The sequence below is a fragment of the Nicotiana tabacum genome, chromosome 12 (genome assembly GCF_000715075.1).
Source record: "Nicotiana tabacum cultivar K326 chromosome 12, ASM71507v2, whole genome shotgun sequence".
Lineage (NCBI taxonomy): Eukaryota > Viridiplantae > Streptophyta > Magnoliopsida > Solanales > Solanaceae > Nicotiana > Nicotiana tabacum.
Window position 1 is genome coordinate 15670957 of NC_134091.1, and position 16155 is coordinate 15687111.

At 39.0% G+C, this 16155-nt stretch overlaps 1 protein-coding gene across 2 annotated transcripts; it reads right to left on the bottom strand.

Annotated features, from left to right (window-relative positions):
• Nucleotides 1-1005: 1005 nt before the first annotated feature.
• On the bottom strand, nt 1006-8567 carry LOC107779561 (uncharacterized). 2 transcript variants are annotated; one of them, XM_016600013.2, is made up of 10 exons: nt 7653-8567; nt 6225-7373; nt 4943-6094; nt 4655-4696; nt 3393-3469; nt 2864-2948; nt 2673-2756; nt 2389-2490; nt 2203-2301; nt 1006-1500 (listed from the first exon to the last, which is right to left on the bottom strand). In XM_016600013.2, the coding sequence occupies exons 1-10, from the start codon at nt 8346-8348 to the stop codon at nt 1390-1392; spliced, it is 3597 nt and encodes a 1198-aa protein (XP_016455499.1). In that variant the 5' UTR covers nt 8349-8567; the 3' UTR covers nt 1006-1389. The 2 variants fall into 2 exon arrangements, with proteins under 2 accessions (XP_016455499.1, XP_075082289.1); XM_075226188.1 differs by having other exon boundaries at nt 6225-7330; nt 7653-8495.
• Nucleotides 8568-16155: the final 7588 nt, after the last annotated feature.

Sequence of the window (16155 nt, forward strand, 5' to 3'; positions counted from 1 at the left end):
TGGCGAACGCGTTTTCCAAATCTGCTAGACTAATAAGTAACATTTACTAATACGATTTATAAGTCATATTCATGAAACGGCGTTTTCCAAATCTGTTAGACTAATGAGATTTACAAGTCACAAATCTACTAATGCGATTTATAAGTCAGCATTTCTAATACTGTCACTTCTATTTCACTTGTGTTTGCTCAGTTTTTCCCCCTTCTTGATTCTCAGTTTGGACTTATTAGTCTACTTTCTTTTTAGATTTTACTCTATTTATAGTTCTCCAATAAAAAGGACTTGCTCAAAAGAGAAAAAGAGATTCCTCCGATACAAAGTAATTTTTTTAATGTAGCATGCTACATATTTACTAAAGATTTAAGAAGATTCAACTGATAAAGCACTATTAAATAAACATATGTATCAACGAATTTCTCTGGGGCAACGGACTTGATTTGGTTGAGATTTGACGCAATAAATAGTTTTGAATTTGAAATTTAAGTTATTAAAAAAAAAAAGTGAAAATACCGTTTTATAAAAGAAATTGATAATCATTGATTATATAAATATTACTACCATCAGATTCAGGGGAGTTAAGACACACTTGTCGACTTTTTATCTAGAAGAGTAAGAATGTGGAAGAATTTATTAGCAACCATAATCGCATTCGATAAATGGAACTTCTAAATCTCTTTAAAAAGGTACAATTTATAAAATGCAATCAACAAACACACTTATAGATTGCTTTCAGCATAAACGAATTATGGCATGCATCATTATCGACTTCAGTCTATTCTGTCCGTTATGCTTTATCATTAAATCGCCTTCTAAAAGTGCGTTCAGCATAATTCTGGTAATTGTTGAGCCAAAATCTGCACATTTTGGAAAAAAGCAAAAACAAAGAAATAACATTGAAGATGAAAAATGGAGAATAAAATATCAAAAACAAAAGAGAAATAATCTTTACAGTTTATTAAACAAGTACCCGTAAAGAGGGGGGGGGGGAACAAACAGTCAAACACCTTTAAAAAAAAGGATAGTAATCTTTTAGCTTTTGGTAAATGTATATACAACAGTGGATGATACAACATTTACAGAACAAAGTGTTTACAACATTCTCTCAAGAATGATCAATCTGTTAGCAAAGAAATCGATGGTTAGCATTCTGTAGTTTACTCTCCCTAATGTACAGCCTAGTAGAAACTGTCGCTGTACAAGTAATCTGTAAACTCTTAACCTATGAATTTGGTACTTCCATATGAGCTCTACCTAACTAATCTAAGCGCCAATTACTTCCAGTCCCTACTCGAGTATATGGACTACTTACACTATTTGCATGTGAAGAATGGAGGAAAAAGGAATGTCAAGACTCCATTGTGCTTGGTTCTTGTTTATGTACAGCTATCTTCATCTACTAAGAGCTTTCAATTTATGCAAGAATTCTAGTGTCTCTTTATAAGAAGGATCGCTGCGGCTCAAAGGCTTGCAGGAATTAATATGATCAGTTGACTCCAAAACCTGCACCAAAATGTGGGCAAAGATGAAAAACTCCACAGGTAGAGATAAAGTTCAATGATAGTTAATCTGAACATCACATTGTCAACATAACTCCATAAGTCAAGATGAATAAAATTGTGCGATAGCTTGGAGGATACATGCTTTCAAACGACTGGCTCATTAGAACAATCCTGCCCTCCATTTTCACTATTAAGGACAAGCATCCGACGGTGCCACAGAGATCAGGATCAACTTCCCAATCTCCAAATTTCAGGTTTACTTTTTTGATCAAGCACGATCCAAGTTTTATGTTTGCTACCTACAGTAAAAACCATTTCGAAAAGCTCTACTCCCTTTCACCTACTAAAATTTTAGTTACTTCCAGAATAACATAAAGTGACAACCACTTCAATATTATGTGTGTAAACTTATCTCTAAGAAAGATGAGACAGAAAGTTCCATGTTTCCTTTAACATATTTAGTTCTATATCAAACTGCCAAAAACATCGTTAGGCCCCAATAATTGAGAGAAGAATGCTCTAACTAATATGATCTGCATTATAAAAAAAAATGTCTACAAAAGAAGAAGAAAAAGAACAGCCCACTGATATGATATGATATGATATGATATGCTCAACCACAAAGTGCAAGCAATCGAAATGATAACTGCAAACTATTGCAACAAATATGGGTGCCTGGTAATCATCAATTTGAGCAACTTACAACTAATTCTCCAAATCCGGGATATGCCGACTCTAATGGTACAATTTCCATTCGAAAAGCCCAGCCTCCATAGCCTTCAACAATTGGAGTTACCTTGGTCTACGAAAGGATCATCAGTCAATTTTTAGAACAGCAACCACAGAAGTGAATTTTTTCAATGGGAACTCAAGGGTGGAAAAACATTACCTCACAGAAACTGAGGACCTCAAGCATCCCTTTTTTGTGAAGCTGCCGCATAAAATCATTTAGCTCAACCAATCTTGGAGATCCACTTCTCAGCTCCCCAATCTAGCAATGGCAGGAAGTAGTATTTATCAAATTTCACAATCCAAGTTCACCCGCAACAAAAATCTCAAATCTCATGTGCATATTTCTAAATAAGAAACTGAAGTACTCTTGGGAAAAAACATAAGTAGAAAAGAGAAATAAGATAACAAGGTAAATAAAGGGAGCAGGAAATTTTTACTAACAGAGGGTGCAGGGCGGAAAACAAGACCCATTCTCCAAGGCATGTCTGCAAGTTTGCTGCCAAAATGAGGACAGCTGTAGAATACCTGACCCAATCATTTTTAAGAAAACTAATGAATAACCGAATTTAAAAAGTATAAAAATAGGTCAAATGTCTTGTAATTCATCATCTGATAGGAAGCAGCACACATACGACTCCAATTGTATTCTTGACAAGGTCATCCTTCTTTTCTGCTTTTGCTTGATACAACATCTGCTTGACAACCAGGCCGCCCATGCTGCCAAATTGCAACCAAAAGTGTGGTTTCGTGTCAGTAAGCATGTGTAGCTATGGGGTATCAGCTTGAATAGATGCTTAAAATAAATTTAAGAACTGATGCAAAAGGGTTCTGGTGCCATTACTAACAGGAAGATAAAATAGTTATGACACCATTACTATGATAATAGTTAACAATGTGTCATATGAGCTAGAGCGAAAATGTGCAGCGCCAAACAAAATAATTTTTGCAATCCTAGGTGCAGGATACAAAAAAGGTTTCTTGAAAAGAGCAACAGAGGATGCTACATAACATGAACTAAGACTTCCCCCAATAGGAAGTGGTTAATTTTAGAACCGCCCAAGAATGGAAGGTATAACGAAGGGAGCTCCAATTAGTGGACCAGATAATCACAAGCTCCAAGTAATCTAACAGCAGAGAATATGCGGTTTGATTAGGACCAACCTATGGGAAATGAATACAACTGGTCGATCGCCAATGCCTGCAGCAACAAGCTTCTCCAACAGCATGGCACTTACTTCCTGAGGGTTTAAAACAATGAAATGAATAATACATCTGATGCCACTGAATTGCATGCACACCAAGTTATTTTTATAAGGAAATGCACAACAGATTAAAGGACCAAGAGCAACAAAACATGCCCGGGTTCTGCACAATAGAACTCTTCAAGATGAAGAAACCTGTTCTAACTATTAACAGCTGTAATCATCCCATTAGTTAGGATCTTAGTTTTGGAGAAGTTTAGTTTTGAGAGGCTTAGCCTAATTTTAAAGTTTCTAAGCGCTGGGATTGATCTCATCTTCATCTTCTTGAACTTCAACTTGAATTTTTAGGGTAAGATTTTTTGTATGAGTTCATCTCTTCTCCATCATGTTTCTTTTCTTTCTCTTGATTGCTATTACATGTCTTCCTTTGTGTTGAGCCTAATTGGATTATTAATTAGTGGGTTCTTGCATATTTATTTGAAATTGACAAATAATATTCTTTATCTAATTCCATTTCAAATAGTATATATATTCTTTATCTAATTCTTTCTTTGATTCTACTACTATTGTCTTTGAGTTGAATGATTGTTAGTGATAACAAGGATGCAAGTTACATTAAATACTTGAGTTTGTGTTATTATAATTCATATAATTCTACCCTATCCTGTATTCTTTCTCATTATTCTTCGGCAAATTTGTTTGCTTCCAATATTGCAATGCTATCACCATTCCTTTGCTCCCTTTTTTGGATAATGGTTGACATATTCTTATAATGGTGGCATCCACGCCATCTTGCATACACCTCGACTAATCCACCGTGTACCTGCTACCTTCCACCTACAGGATAACTTCTCACCGTTAAAGCTTAGACGGATGAGGAAAAACTACCTAGCCTTTTTCCCTCTATTGTGATTTGAATTTCAGTTTCTCATGGTCCATCAGCTTGTAGCGAGTGCTAGGTCATACCCTTGGGTGCAACATCCTTTCTATTTTTTCCAACGTTTTCTGGTGTAGAATGGTGTAGTAGAGGAGTTGAATAATCTCACCTTCCCTTCATTAGTGGATGAACTATATGCGGCAATGTATAGACATTTCTTGAAAACTTTAGGATAGATAAACTAGTCTCCAACGATTGAAAAGGGCAGTCCAGTGCTTTGCATGATACTATGACCAACCTCAAACACACACGATAATTTGACAGAAGTTAAGAAAAATGCAAACCTGAAGAGGTAGGCTCGCTCCAGACCACTGGGTTAGATTTGTCTGCATAAAATTCCATGTTTAAAGTCAGACGACAAGGTAAACCTTTTTCATGCAAGACCTCATCATTTGCAAGACCTTTTTTAAAATAAAAAAAAGGCTACACATGAGATAATTTTTAATTTAAAGAAGTGCTAGACCTCATCATTTGCAAGACCTTTTTTAAGATTAAAAAAAAGCTACACATGAGGAGAAAGATGATTGAATATTCGATAAGATTTTAAAAGGATAGACAGATTATGTACCAACCTTGTATTTCAGACTAAACAGACGGGCATGAGGGAAATCAGATGCCAGCCATTCACCAGGCCAAAATGTTCCTTCCCGTCCAGCCTCTTCATCAATTTTCTCAACCAGGCCAGATTTGGTTGATGACTTGTCATCTGACAACCGCCAAGTTTTGAAGGGTCCCCCACGCAAACCATGTATAAAGACAACATCAACTGCAGGTATTTCTGACTCTGATATATTCTCAGATTCACTTGCAGATGTCGATGATATATCATTACTGGTATATTCATCTGTTGTATGCTCACTCTCAGCAGAATCAGTGGTACCTGAAGATGACGACCCATCCAATGATTTTGGCATTATCTTTTCCATACATTTCCAGTGCGGTAATTCAGGATTTATCAGGAGGATCATATCAGCATAACGAGGGCAAGTATGTTCTTTGTTAGAAGGATTTCCATGAAGTACATCACCATTTACAGAATCTTCACCAGTTTGGTCATCACAGAATATGTTCAACAGTGTTGCCCTCGCATAACTTCGAATTTTAGGGTCATTGCAACCAGGAATCCTTCCACTGGCACATTCTTCAAGCCATTCACACCACTCTTTATCTCCAACTAGTCCTTTCTTGACTTTTGGAAGAACTGAAAGTACAGTTAGCAACCGTGCTGCATGCTTCCTAATATGACCTGTAGGTGGAACACGTAGACTGGATGCATCATTGGAATTCGCAGTAGTAGAAGCTTCGCCAGGAACAGTTGGCACCCGTTCCTGTCCCTCCGATGCTCGTGACGCATCATATGCTTCTATTGCAGCAAGCTGTTCATAATCATCATCCAGTAACAGGCGCCTAAGCAAATTGAGGACTCCAAAATCAGCTATTTTGTTCAGACAAAGAGTATCTTCGGCACATATTTCTGTCAGCGCTTTGATCCCTCTAAGCGTGGCCACTGCAGAATCTGCAGCATTGATCTTAGGCAGTTTGTCTTTCTTAAGACTTTTTAGCGCCGCAGCAAAAGGTTCCAGGGAGAGAAGATCTGCCAAGGGATGTGTATCATCAGCATTGGCAACTCTTCCCAGTTGCATTCCTACTAAATTGACAACTGCTCCTGCCAATTGATTAGCAATTTGTGTGGCAGAAACTACATTTGCTTGATCAACTTGGGTCTGCAAAATTAAGATTCTTCATGAACCACAGAGAAACCAAGGAGACACAAGATGTTTCTACTTACAAATAAAAAAGACTACTTCCACACCATCCCAAAACAAAACAAAAAAAGATTATAGTGTGACAAACCTTCACTTTATCACTGTTTGGTTGGTTATTTCCTTTGCTTAATGCTGTTTTCTTGGATTCCAGAACATCACTTAGCATAATAGTTAACCATCCTTGAGAAATTGGTATGGAGGATGGTCCATAATCTTCAAGAATGCGTGAAAGGATACTTATTGCTGATGACCGTATTGCATCAGAGGATAGCTGTCCAAAGACCCAAGGGAGCAGAACGCCAGACCAATGCTGGCTTTCTTCCAGTGACATATGCCATTCCCTAGCACAGAGCAACTCCAAAGCCTTAGCCAATGCTTCTTGCACCGAAGAATGCTTTGTGGTCTGTTTAGCAGCCTCTCTCATCAAATGAAGACCCTTTTCCACTGCTACCTCCTGTGCCGAAGGGCTTCGCTCAAGAGAAACCAAAAATGCAGACAATGCCATCTGAGCTAGGGGGATGTCCTGAGTTTTACTTGCATGCGAAACAGTAGACAGAAGACTAGAAGTCCAATCAGAAACAGAAGTACTTAGCGGCAGATTGTCATCTTCTAGAAGCAATTTAACTATCAGACTTCCATGCCATTTCACAGATCTCTCTGGTGCCACTAAAGCAGCCATGACTGCATGCCCCTCTTGATCCAATTCTTGAATATGATACCTATTAACTTCCGAAGCCGTTGCCCAATTTGCTAATGCCCAAGCAGCAAAAGGAACAGCAACTTGTTCAGAATGCAAATCATCCCAAAGGCCAGGAACCACAGCAGAAGACAAATTTGATCGTGCTGACGAACTATCATTTATTTTGTTAAACAAGAGATTATTAGGCGTATATCTGACTGTCTGGCTAGTGTTAGGAGGCCCCATCTCAACAAGCGCATTAGTTCTTGAAAGTCCTACAGCAGTCGTACCTTCAAGAATCTTCATCCCAATACCCTTCATCCCTTCTCCGCCATCATCATCCTCCTCATGTGGCTCATCCCAGTGCATACCACCTTCCTCGATCACTTCAATCGCTGCGGCAATATCTCTCATCTCAGCATCTTTGAGTAGTGTAGGCTTGAACAAAACCTTGTCTGCACTTTCACAATGGGACGTGACAATATCCATAATTGCTGCAACCAGCATGCTCCTACCTTTCAAAGAATCAGAATAATCGAATGAACTACGTCTTGTATTCTGCTTCGAACAAAAATTCAACATTTCCATGTCAAACAAAAAATAATAATTCTCCAAAATTATAAAAAATTATATAACAATTTAATAACTTTCAATAGCCTGGTCACAAAGAACTTAATCAATGTCATTTCATGCCATTCATAATTTTCGAGTATCTTCAAGGGCTTGCTTGAGGCACGATTAAGTCCTGAAGTTAAACATTTCACTAAATTTTAACTATTTTATTCAATTTCTTCCATACAGTAATTTATTTAAAAATTTAATGGAAAAAGGCCTCACCTTTTTTGATTGTCGAGGCTGAGCAGAGAAAATAAACCTAAGAAGATAGGGAACAGCATGAGGCCTCGCGAGAACATCCTCACACACATTAGGATCAGCAATCAAGTAAGCCAAAGCCCTAGCTGACTCAGCCTGAGTCCCACAATTTTCCCCTGAGATCCCCACCGTCTCCAGAAGCCAATCAATCACCGCGCCACCGCCAGCGGCAATGAGCGCCGCCCTCCGACTCTCGCTGGCGGCGGCAATGTCAGCTAACAACGCCGCAACCCTAATCTCAAACCCGACCCGAACCTCGTGATTCGCTGAAGACATAACCGACCTCAACGACTTCCATAGCACGGAAGCTGCTGCCCCTGTCTTCTTCATCCTATTTACAATCCTCATCAACGACTCGTTCGATTTTTCCAGCACGTTCTCAATTTCATCATCTCGTGTTAAAATTACAGCGCAGGAAGCAACAATGGCGGATAAAAGCGTCGCCGATAGAGCAAATAGAGAGTAACGAGGCAGAGTTGAGGGTTGGTCGGATTGTAGGATTGGGGGGTACGTAGGAGAAGGGACAAGATGGGGATTTTTTATATTGTTAAGGATATCGACGGAATCCTCGGGATTACGATTTGAAGATGAAGAGAGGGAGCGACGGCGAGGTAAACGGGTACAACACCGGCGGCTCGTTCTACAAAGAAGGCGAAGCATAATTCAGTTAACTTGTTCCAAAAGAAATTGATGTGTTTAACTAATAAGAAGAAGATAGTAATAAATTTTTGGATTATTCGGATTAGTTGCAAAGGCGAAAATGGAGGAAGAAAGGGGTGGATTATGAATTTGGACTTTGGAGGAACAAGAAGAATAGTGAAGAAAGAGAGGGAATTTTAGAGGTAATATGCGGAATCTTGAACTGGTTGGTTGACAGGTAAGTATTGTCAATTGTCAAACCATAGTCTAATACTCTAATCCGATTGACTTCAAAGTTCAAATGGACATTAATGGTGAATGTGTAGATAAATAATTAATCTTACTATTATTTTGGTCAAATTAAATAAATGGTCCTAAATAACATGTAATGGAACAGTCACATAGATACCAAAGTGGAGCTAGGCTTTGAAGAATTTTAGTCATTTTAAATTATTAGTATTACATTAATTATTTGTACATAAATTAAATAATTTTTAAGATAAATATAAAGTTTGCGCTAACATTATTGAGTTCCACCTAATCCGTACTTTGATCTCTAACCCCGCTATTTGAGAACCCATAGCTTATGTTTAGATCCGGCCACTGCTCGTGATGATTTGTACATACTTTAGTTGATTTAATGAAGTATGCTATAAATTCAACATACAAATCTACACAATCGACATTTTCAATTTTATAATTTTCAATATCCAATTCTAGTAGCTAGTTTCTTAAGCTTGTTCTTAAGTTTTATACAGAATAACTTGCATGTATTATCTATTGTATTTACATCTTGAGGTGTGTGTGTTAAGAACTTCACCAACAGAAAACTCTGGTTCTCTATGCTTAGAATCATAAATCTTCTTCATGTGATTGTGTGCTGCTGCAATCTTTTCCCTTGTATCATTGAAAATAAGATCGAGACCTAGCAATTGTTATTTCATTAGACTCTAGTTTCGTCGTGCCTAAAATATATGAAATTAAGGAAGGTGGTTCTTTTCCATAAATAAATTCAAATGGAGTCTTTTTGGTTGTGGAATGAAACTCAATTTGTAGCAGGAATTCTGCCCAAGAGACAATTACTATTAGATTTCAAGAAGTAATGCTGCTACTATCGATCAGACTTAACGTAAATGTAGCCCTTAGAGCCATTCTAAAAAGGGAGAAATTAGCACTGCTCGGTGAAATAGGTTCTTTTAGAATCAATTTTAAACCCGTCTGTGGATACATGATACAAATATGTAAGTTGTGATTTATGAGAAAGATTGAGTTTGTTAGGCTAGACTCTAGATGCACGATTCAGCACCTTTGAATAACATCCCAAGATGAGATTGAGGATTAGCACCGATAAAATTTCTCGGTGTGCCTATATTGAAATCCGACTAAATTGATGAGGTAAACTTAGGGTCCACCAAACTGTATAGAGAACCTGGTTCTCTATCAGTTTCCACGGAACTCACACACACAACAGTAAGTAAAAGACACATCAAAGTTTTACGTGAAAAACTCCCAGCTCACGGGATTAAAAACCACGACTTAGCTTCGTAGGATTTAAACTTTACTAACTAAGCAACTTTCAGATTACAATATATTATAATCTATGAATTAACCTCTTAATCCCTCAACTACTTGTAACAAGTCTATTACAAGCCTCTTTGTTATAACTCTATTACAAAGCACACACTTTGACTAACTCTAGCCAAAACACAAATACAAGGTTTATGATTTTACAAAAGATCTCCTATAGAAATGCTTCTAAGTAAGCTCGGTAGGATTTACAAATAAATGACACTAACAAAGACACAACAATACTAAGGGCATATGATAGACTTGATACTGGGATCTGGTCCTTGGTTCTGTTGTTGCTTTGTTCTTCAATGACTTGAAGTTTTCAACACACTTGAGAGAGAATTGATTGTTTAGGGTTGTGCAAGTGTATTGATTTTCCTTGCCTCATATTGGTAATATACAAGTGAGGTCAATAGGATGATGTATGCAAATATCCGGTACAAGGCATGCTCAAGGAAGCGACTGATGCACTGTTGCATGTGCAGAAAATAATGCAACGACTTTATAACTGTAGAGAGTTGACTTGTACTGGCATTAGAGGAACTGATGAGCATTTGTTCCGTCTCTCGTTTCTTTGACCCAAGTTGTTGGGACTTGCGCCAGACTTGAGACTTATTATTCTTGAGCACTTTAAGGATGTGTAACAGGTTTCTAATCTGGTTCTTGTAAGAAATTTGTTAGATCATCAAAATATACAAAGGCACGTAACTTAACAATTTCTCCATTTTTATGATGACAAACCTATAATTACGGTTCCCCCTGAGAACCAGAGTTTTCTGCAAAAAGACTTGTTCCCCCTGAGAACCTAAGGACATGTTTCCCCCTTCTCAATTTTTCTTCCCCCTTTTGGCATCATAAAAAGATTAGACACAAGTAAACGCAAAAAGAAGTCTAGCAAAGTTAACTCAGGCCACATGTGTGCACACAACTTGGATAAAAATAGAGCACAAGAGTATAACATGCATAGTAAAAGATGATATGCTCATTAATTTTAGGAGAAGAAAGCAGAGATAGTAGCATCATTGTTACAAAATATCGACAAAACAACAGCTTAAAGTACCAGTCATAGAAACAACAAAAAGAAACTAAGGTAGGACAAACATCATTCAACTTGACACAGGGAAGGGAACTGCTTAAGGGCCACTAGAAGGGGGAGGCAAGGGTTCTGAGAAGGATGTCCATTCGAGCATTTGCAGAAACTTGTTCGTTAATCAGCCTCTCTTTTAGGTCCTCGACCTGTTTCCTGAGATCTGCATTTTCTTTGGTCAGGCGAGCAACCTTTGTGCCTTGTGCACTGCTGGAACCATGAGCCTTCTTGGCCTAACTAAGCTGCCATTCAAGAATGGCATTCTGTGCCTTCAACCTCTTTATCTCCTCATTGGCAGCATTCTGAGCATCAATCAATTGCGAGATAATGGAATTGCTGCCAACACCCCCTTTCTTGTCAATACACTCACATTCCTCTAAGGTTGTCTTTAAGAAAGTTTGCTTGCGAGTTCCCACTGTTGCTCTTCCTAAAGAAACTTTGAAGAAGTTAAATACTTTAGTGAGCAAGAACCCATAAGGCAAACTATGATTGTCGTCCTTGAAGTTTTTCACTTTCTTCATATGCTCAATCATAAGACCAGACAGATTGATGGTGGGGTAGGCATACAGTGCTTCTATGAGGAACGTGTCTACTTTTGAAGTGATAGAACATCTTTCTACACGTGGAAGCAAGACCTTATTCACCATATCAAACAGAAGTTGATACACTGGAAGGAGGGCCTTCTTGTGCACCCGTTCCCCCTGCTGCACACTATCATCCTTCAGAATGGAACTTCTGAAGTTAGGAGAACATGTCCCCTCAATGGATGAGATCCCTTCAATAGGCACTCCCAAAATATAGAACAACCTCGTCAATCACAGAATCTACGCCATTGACCTTCAAGCAAATGTTATCATCTTTCATTGTAAACATATCTACGTAGAAGCTACACACCTCTTCATCATACACCTTGGGGATCTCATTGGTGAACAAGTGTGTCCACTTTTGAAACTCACAAATGTCAAATAGTTGTCGCATCCCTGCCATGTCAAAAATGTTAGGTGCGAAGGTTCCGCCCCATAGCACCCTCTGCTTCCTAAGGTTTTCTCTGCCTCCACCCTTTGGCACATTCACTTTTGCCTTCTTGGAGGAACCAGGTTCCTCGTTGTCACTAGCCTTCCTCTTCATAGACTTCCTCATAGTTTCCTCCTTCTTTTCAGACTTCTCAGAACATTTTTCACTAGACTTCTCTCCCTCAACACTTTTCTCCTCTACAACTTTCACATATGGCCCTCTCTTGGGCCCTGGAATCACTGGTTTCTTAGAAGATTTAAGAATTAAGGAAGAAGGTTCCTCATTCACCTCTTCATCATCAACATGAACAACATGTGCTGGAGGCACATCCTCCTCATTGACGAGTTTTCCCCCTTTCACCAACCTTCTTCTTCTTCTCTTTTTCTCTTTGTTTTTCTTCAGAACAGACTCATAAGCTTCTTTCTTTTGCTGCCTGATGGTGGGTCTTTTGAGAATGGGATTTTTGGGAATTGCCCTACCACTTCTGGGAGCAATGAAGCTTGCCACCGTCACATTGTCATAGTCTTCCTCACTATTTTCATTTTCCTCTTCGGATAAAGATCTCATCTTAGGAATGACATAGTTCAACGACTCAGCATTGAAGTGAAGAGAATGAGCAGGATCAGTACTGGCCGGGAGCTCTTTTGAGGAGCAAGATGTTTCATCCCAAGTGGGAACATAGTGCTCTTCTTGGGCAGAGGGATCAGGTCTCTCTGTTTTTTCCTCAGTAGTACTGACTGGTGCCAAGCAAAGGCACTAATTCCCCACCTTCAACCACTAGTTCCCCACCTTCAACTTTGTGGCTTTTACCTCCTCTCTGAGACCCAATGGTCTCATCATCACACTCATATCCTCCAACTAAACCTCCCTCAGTAGAAATCAGTAACACGTTCTCAATGGCTTCTCTCCCATTCACCCCCAAAATAGTATCAGAAAATGCGGTAGGAATATTACCTGTTGGAGTGGCTATATTTAGATCAAAGCTTGGAGTGGGCACTGCTGAGACTTCACCACTACCGACCACATCTTGATGAGTATCAGAGGTTTCCCCAACCTTCTGACTGGATACCTCTTGTTCCTCATCTCCGTCTATTATTTCGTCATCTACCATTTTTTTCTGGCGAGGCAGAAGGAGAGATTGGAGCAATAAATCTCTTGGGGTTCTGAGTTTTACGACTGCGATGAGAACCAGAACTCGATTGGGTTGGAGAAGAGCCAGTAGGTGGTTATTGGTCCAGTGTGGGGTTTTGACTAGGTGATGGTTGAGACTCAGACACATATTCCTGTGCTTTGTGAGATGAAGACACAAGGGGGATGACACTGGTAGTGCTGGAAAGCTCTGAATTCTGAGACATAATAGAGTTTGGAAGTGGATACACGAGAAAGAGAGGGTTTGCTTTTGAAAGAGAAGAGAATTTTGTGTCTTTGATGTGGATAGTTGGGAAAGAGACACCTTTTGGGGTTATTTATAGGGAGTGAGGGACCGGTTGCAAACGAGTGTAACGTATTGGGTAGATGGGTCGGTTACCAATGAGTGTGACGTTTGGTTTTAAGCAGATGAGAGAGAGAGAGAGAGAGAGAGAGAGAGAGAGAGAGAGAGAGAGAGAGAGAGAGAGAGAGAGAGAGAGAGAGAAACATTTAATGACGTGGCACTTTTGTAGCCATTTAAAGTGTGCATTCCCTGACTGAGTTTTGTAAATGAGAGCTTCATCTTTTTACTCAGATGCAAAGTTATTGGTTGCTTGTGCACTCTGTAATTTCCACGCGCGTTTACTTGTAATGGTATATAGATGAGTTAGAATTTGTCAGAAAACACTTTTTAGCATATTTACCTGTTCATTCTTTCATAGCCAATCATTAAGGGACATGGTACTCAATTTGAAATTATCAGCCCCAAAGCCAGTCGATTCCTTTCAAAGTGCTCTCTTCTCAAAGATTTGGTGAAGATATCTGCTACCTGGTCCTCTATTTTGCAAAACTTCATGCAGATGAGGCCTTTTTCAATATTATCCCTGAGAAAATAATATCGCTCATCAATGTGCTTTGTTCGTTTATGCTGAACTAGATTTTTTGCCATGTTGAGAGCACTTGTGTTATCACACAGTAGTGGCACACAATCCGAAAACACACCAAAGTCCTCCAATTGTTGCTTGATCCACAGAAGTTGAGCACAACAAGAGGCAACTGCCACTTATTCAGCTTCTGTAGTTGAAAGAGCCATAGAGTTTTGTTTCTTTGTACCCCATGAGATTAAGCATGACCCTAGAAAGTGAGTCATGCCATACGTACTCTTTCTATCTACCAGATAACCAACATAATCAGCATTAACATATCCAATTAGGTCCAAGGTTATCTCCTGAAGGATAGTAGAGAACTAGGTCCTGCGTTCCTTTGAGATACCTTAGAATCCTCTTGGCAGCTTTCAGATGAGATTCCTTTGGACTGGATTGAAATCTAGCACATAATCCCATACATAATACAATGTCAGGTCTGCTAGCTATGAGATACAAGAGTGAACCAATGATGCCTCTGTACATGGTTTCGTTCACAGGAGAACCAGATTCATCCATGTCCAAACGAGTGGCAGTGGCAATAGGAGTGTCAATGGTATTTAAACTTTCCATCTCAAATCTCTTCAGGAGCTCTTTAATGTACTTCTGCTGACTTATCATCGTTCCCATCATGCTCATTTCAAACTCGCTTCCTATAAGCTTTGCAAACTCCTCACATAAGGAATCATTTGTTGCACCAAAGATGATGTCGTCAACATAAACGTGCACAATGAGCATGTTCCTCCCCTATTTCTTCAAAAAATAGGGCGTTGTCAATTTTTCCTCTTGTAAAGCCATTTTCAAGAAGAAATTTGGATAATATTTCATACCATGCACGAGGGGCCTATTTCAGACCATATAATACCTTGTCAAGTTTGAACACATGTTTAGGATGATCATGAAACTCAAAACCAGGTGGTTGTTTGACAAAAACTTCCTTCTTTAAATATCCATTCAGAAATGCACTTTTGACATCCATTTGGAACAATTTGAATTCCATATGAGATGCAAAGGCAATGAGGATTCTGATAGCTTCCATTTGAGCAACTGGGACAAAAGTCTCATCATAGTCGATCCCTTATTCTTGATTATAGCCTTTAACTACTAACCTGGCCTTGTTCCTTGTTGTATTACCAAATTCATCAAGCTTGTTTCTGAACACCCACCCGGCTCCTATAATCGTTCTGTCTAGGGGTCGAGGAACCTGGTGCCATACACAGTTCCTCTCAAATTAATGAAGTTCATCTTGCATAGAAGTAATCCAGTCAACATCTTTCAATGCCTTATTGATATTTTTTGGCTTAATTTGAGAGAGGAACGCTGAGAAGGCAAACGAGTTTCTTGTCTTTGATCTATTTTGAATTCCTAAATCAAGAGGAGTGATCACATTTTGGAGAGGATGTGAACTTTACTGCTTCCAGTTAGACACCTGAATCTCATTGTGTGAAGATCCGGGTTCCTCAAAATGGGATTCGTTGTTGGCATATATGGGTGGGTGAGTACCACTTCCCTGTTTAGCATCAGGAGTTCCTTGCACGGCATCAACAACTTTGTCCTCTGCTTCAGTTGTTGTGATGGAGGAACCAGGTTCTTCTGCATCAGTTGAAGGTTCTGTTGTATTTTCTTCATTGGATTCCTTGACTTGGCTCATCAATTCCGCCTTTCCATTTGCCATATAAATGACTTATCCAGGAACCTTCGACTGCTCTCCGTCTTGATCAATCTTATCATGTGAATCTTTCCCACATAGGTGGTGTAATTCATCAAAGATTACATGTATGCTTTATTTAACATATTGAGTTCTTTTGTTGTAGACCTTGTATGCTTTGCTTTGTGAGGAGTATCCAAGAAAGATTCCTTCATCACTTTTTGCATCAAATTTTCCCAGTGCGTCCTTACCATTATTGAGAACGAAGTATTTACATCCAAACGTTCTTAGGTGAGTTAGCTTGGGCTTCCTTCCGTTCAGCAATTCATATGGAGTTTTGTTTAAGAGGTCTACGCCATTGTCAATTAGCATAGTTCTTGCCATGTCTTCAAGAGTCCTATTTTTCCTCTCCACACCACCATTTTGTTGGGGAGTTCTGGGAGCTGAAAAATTGTGACT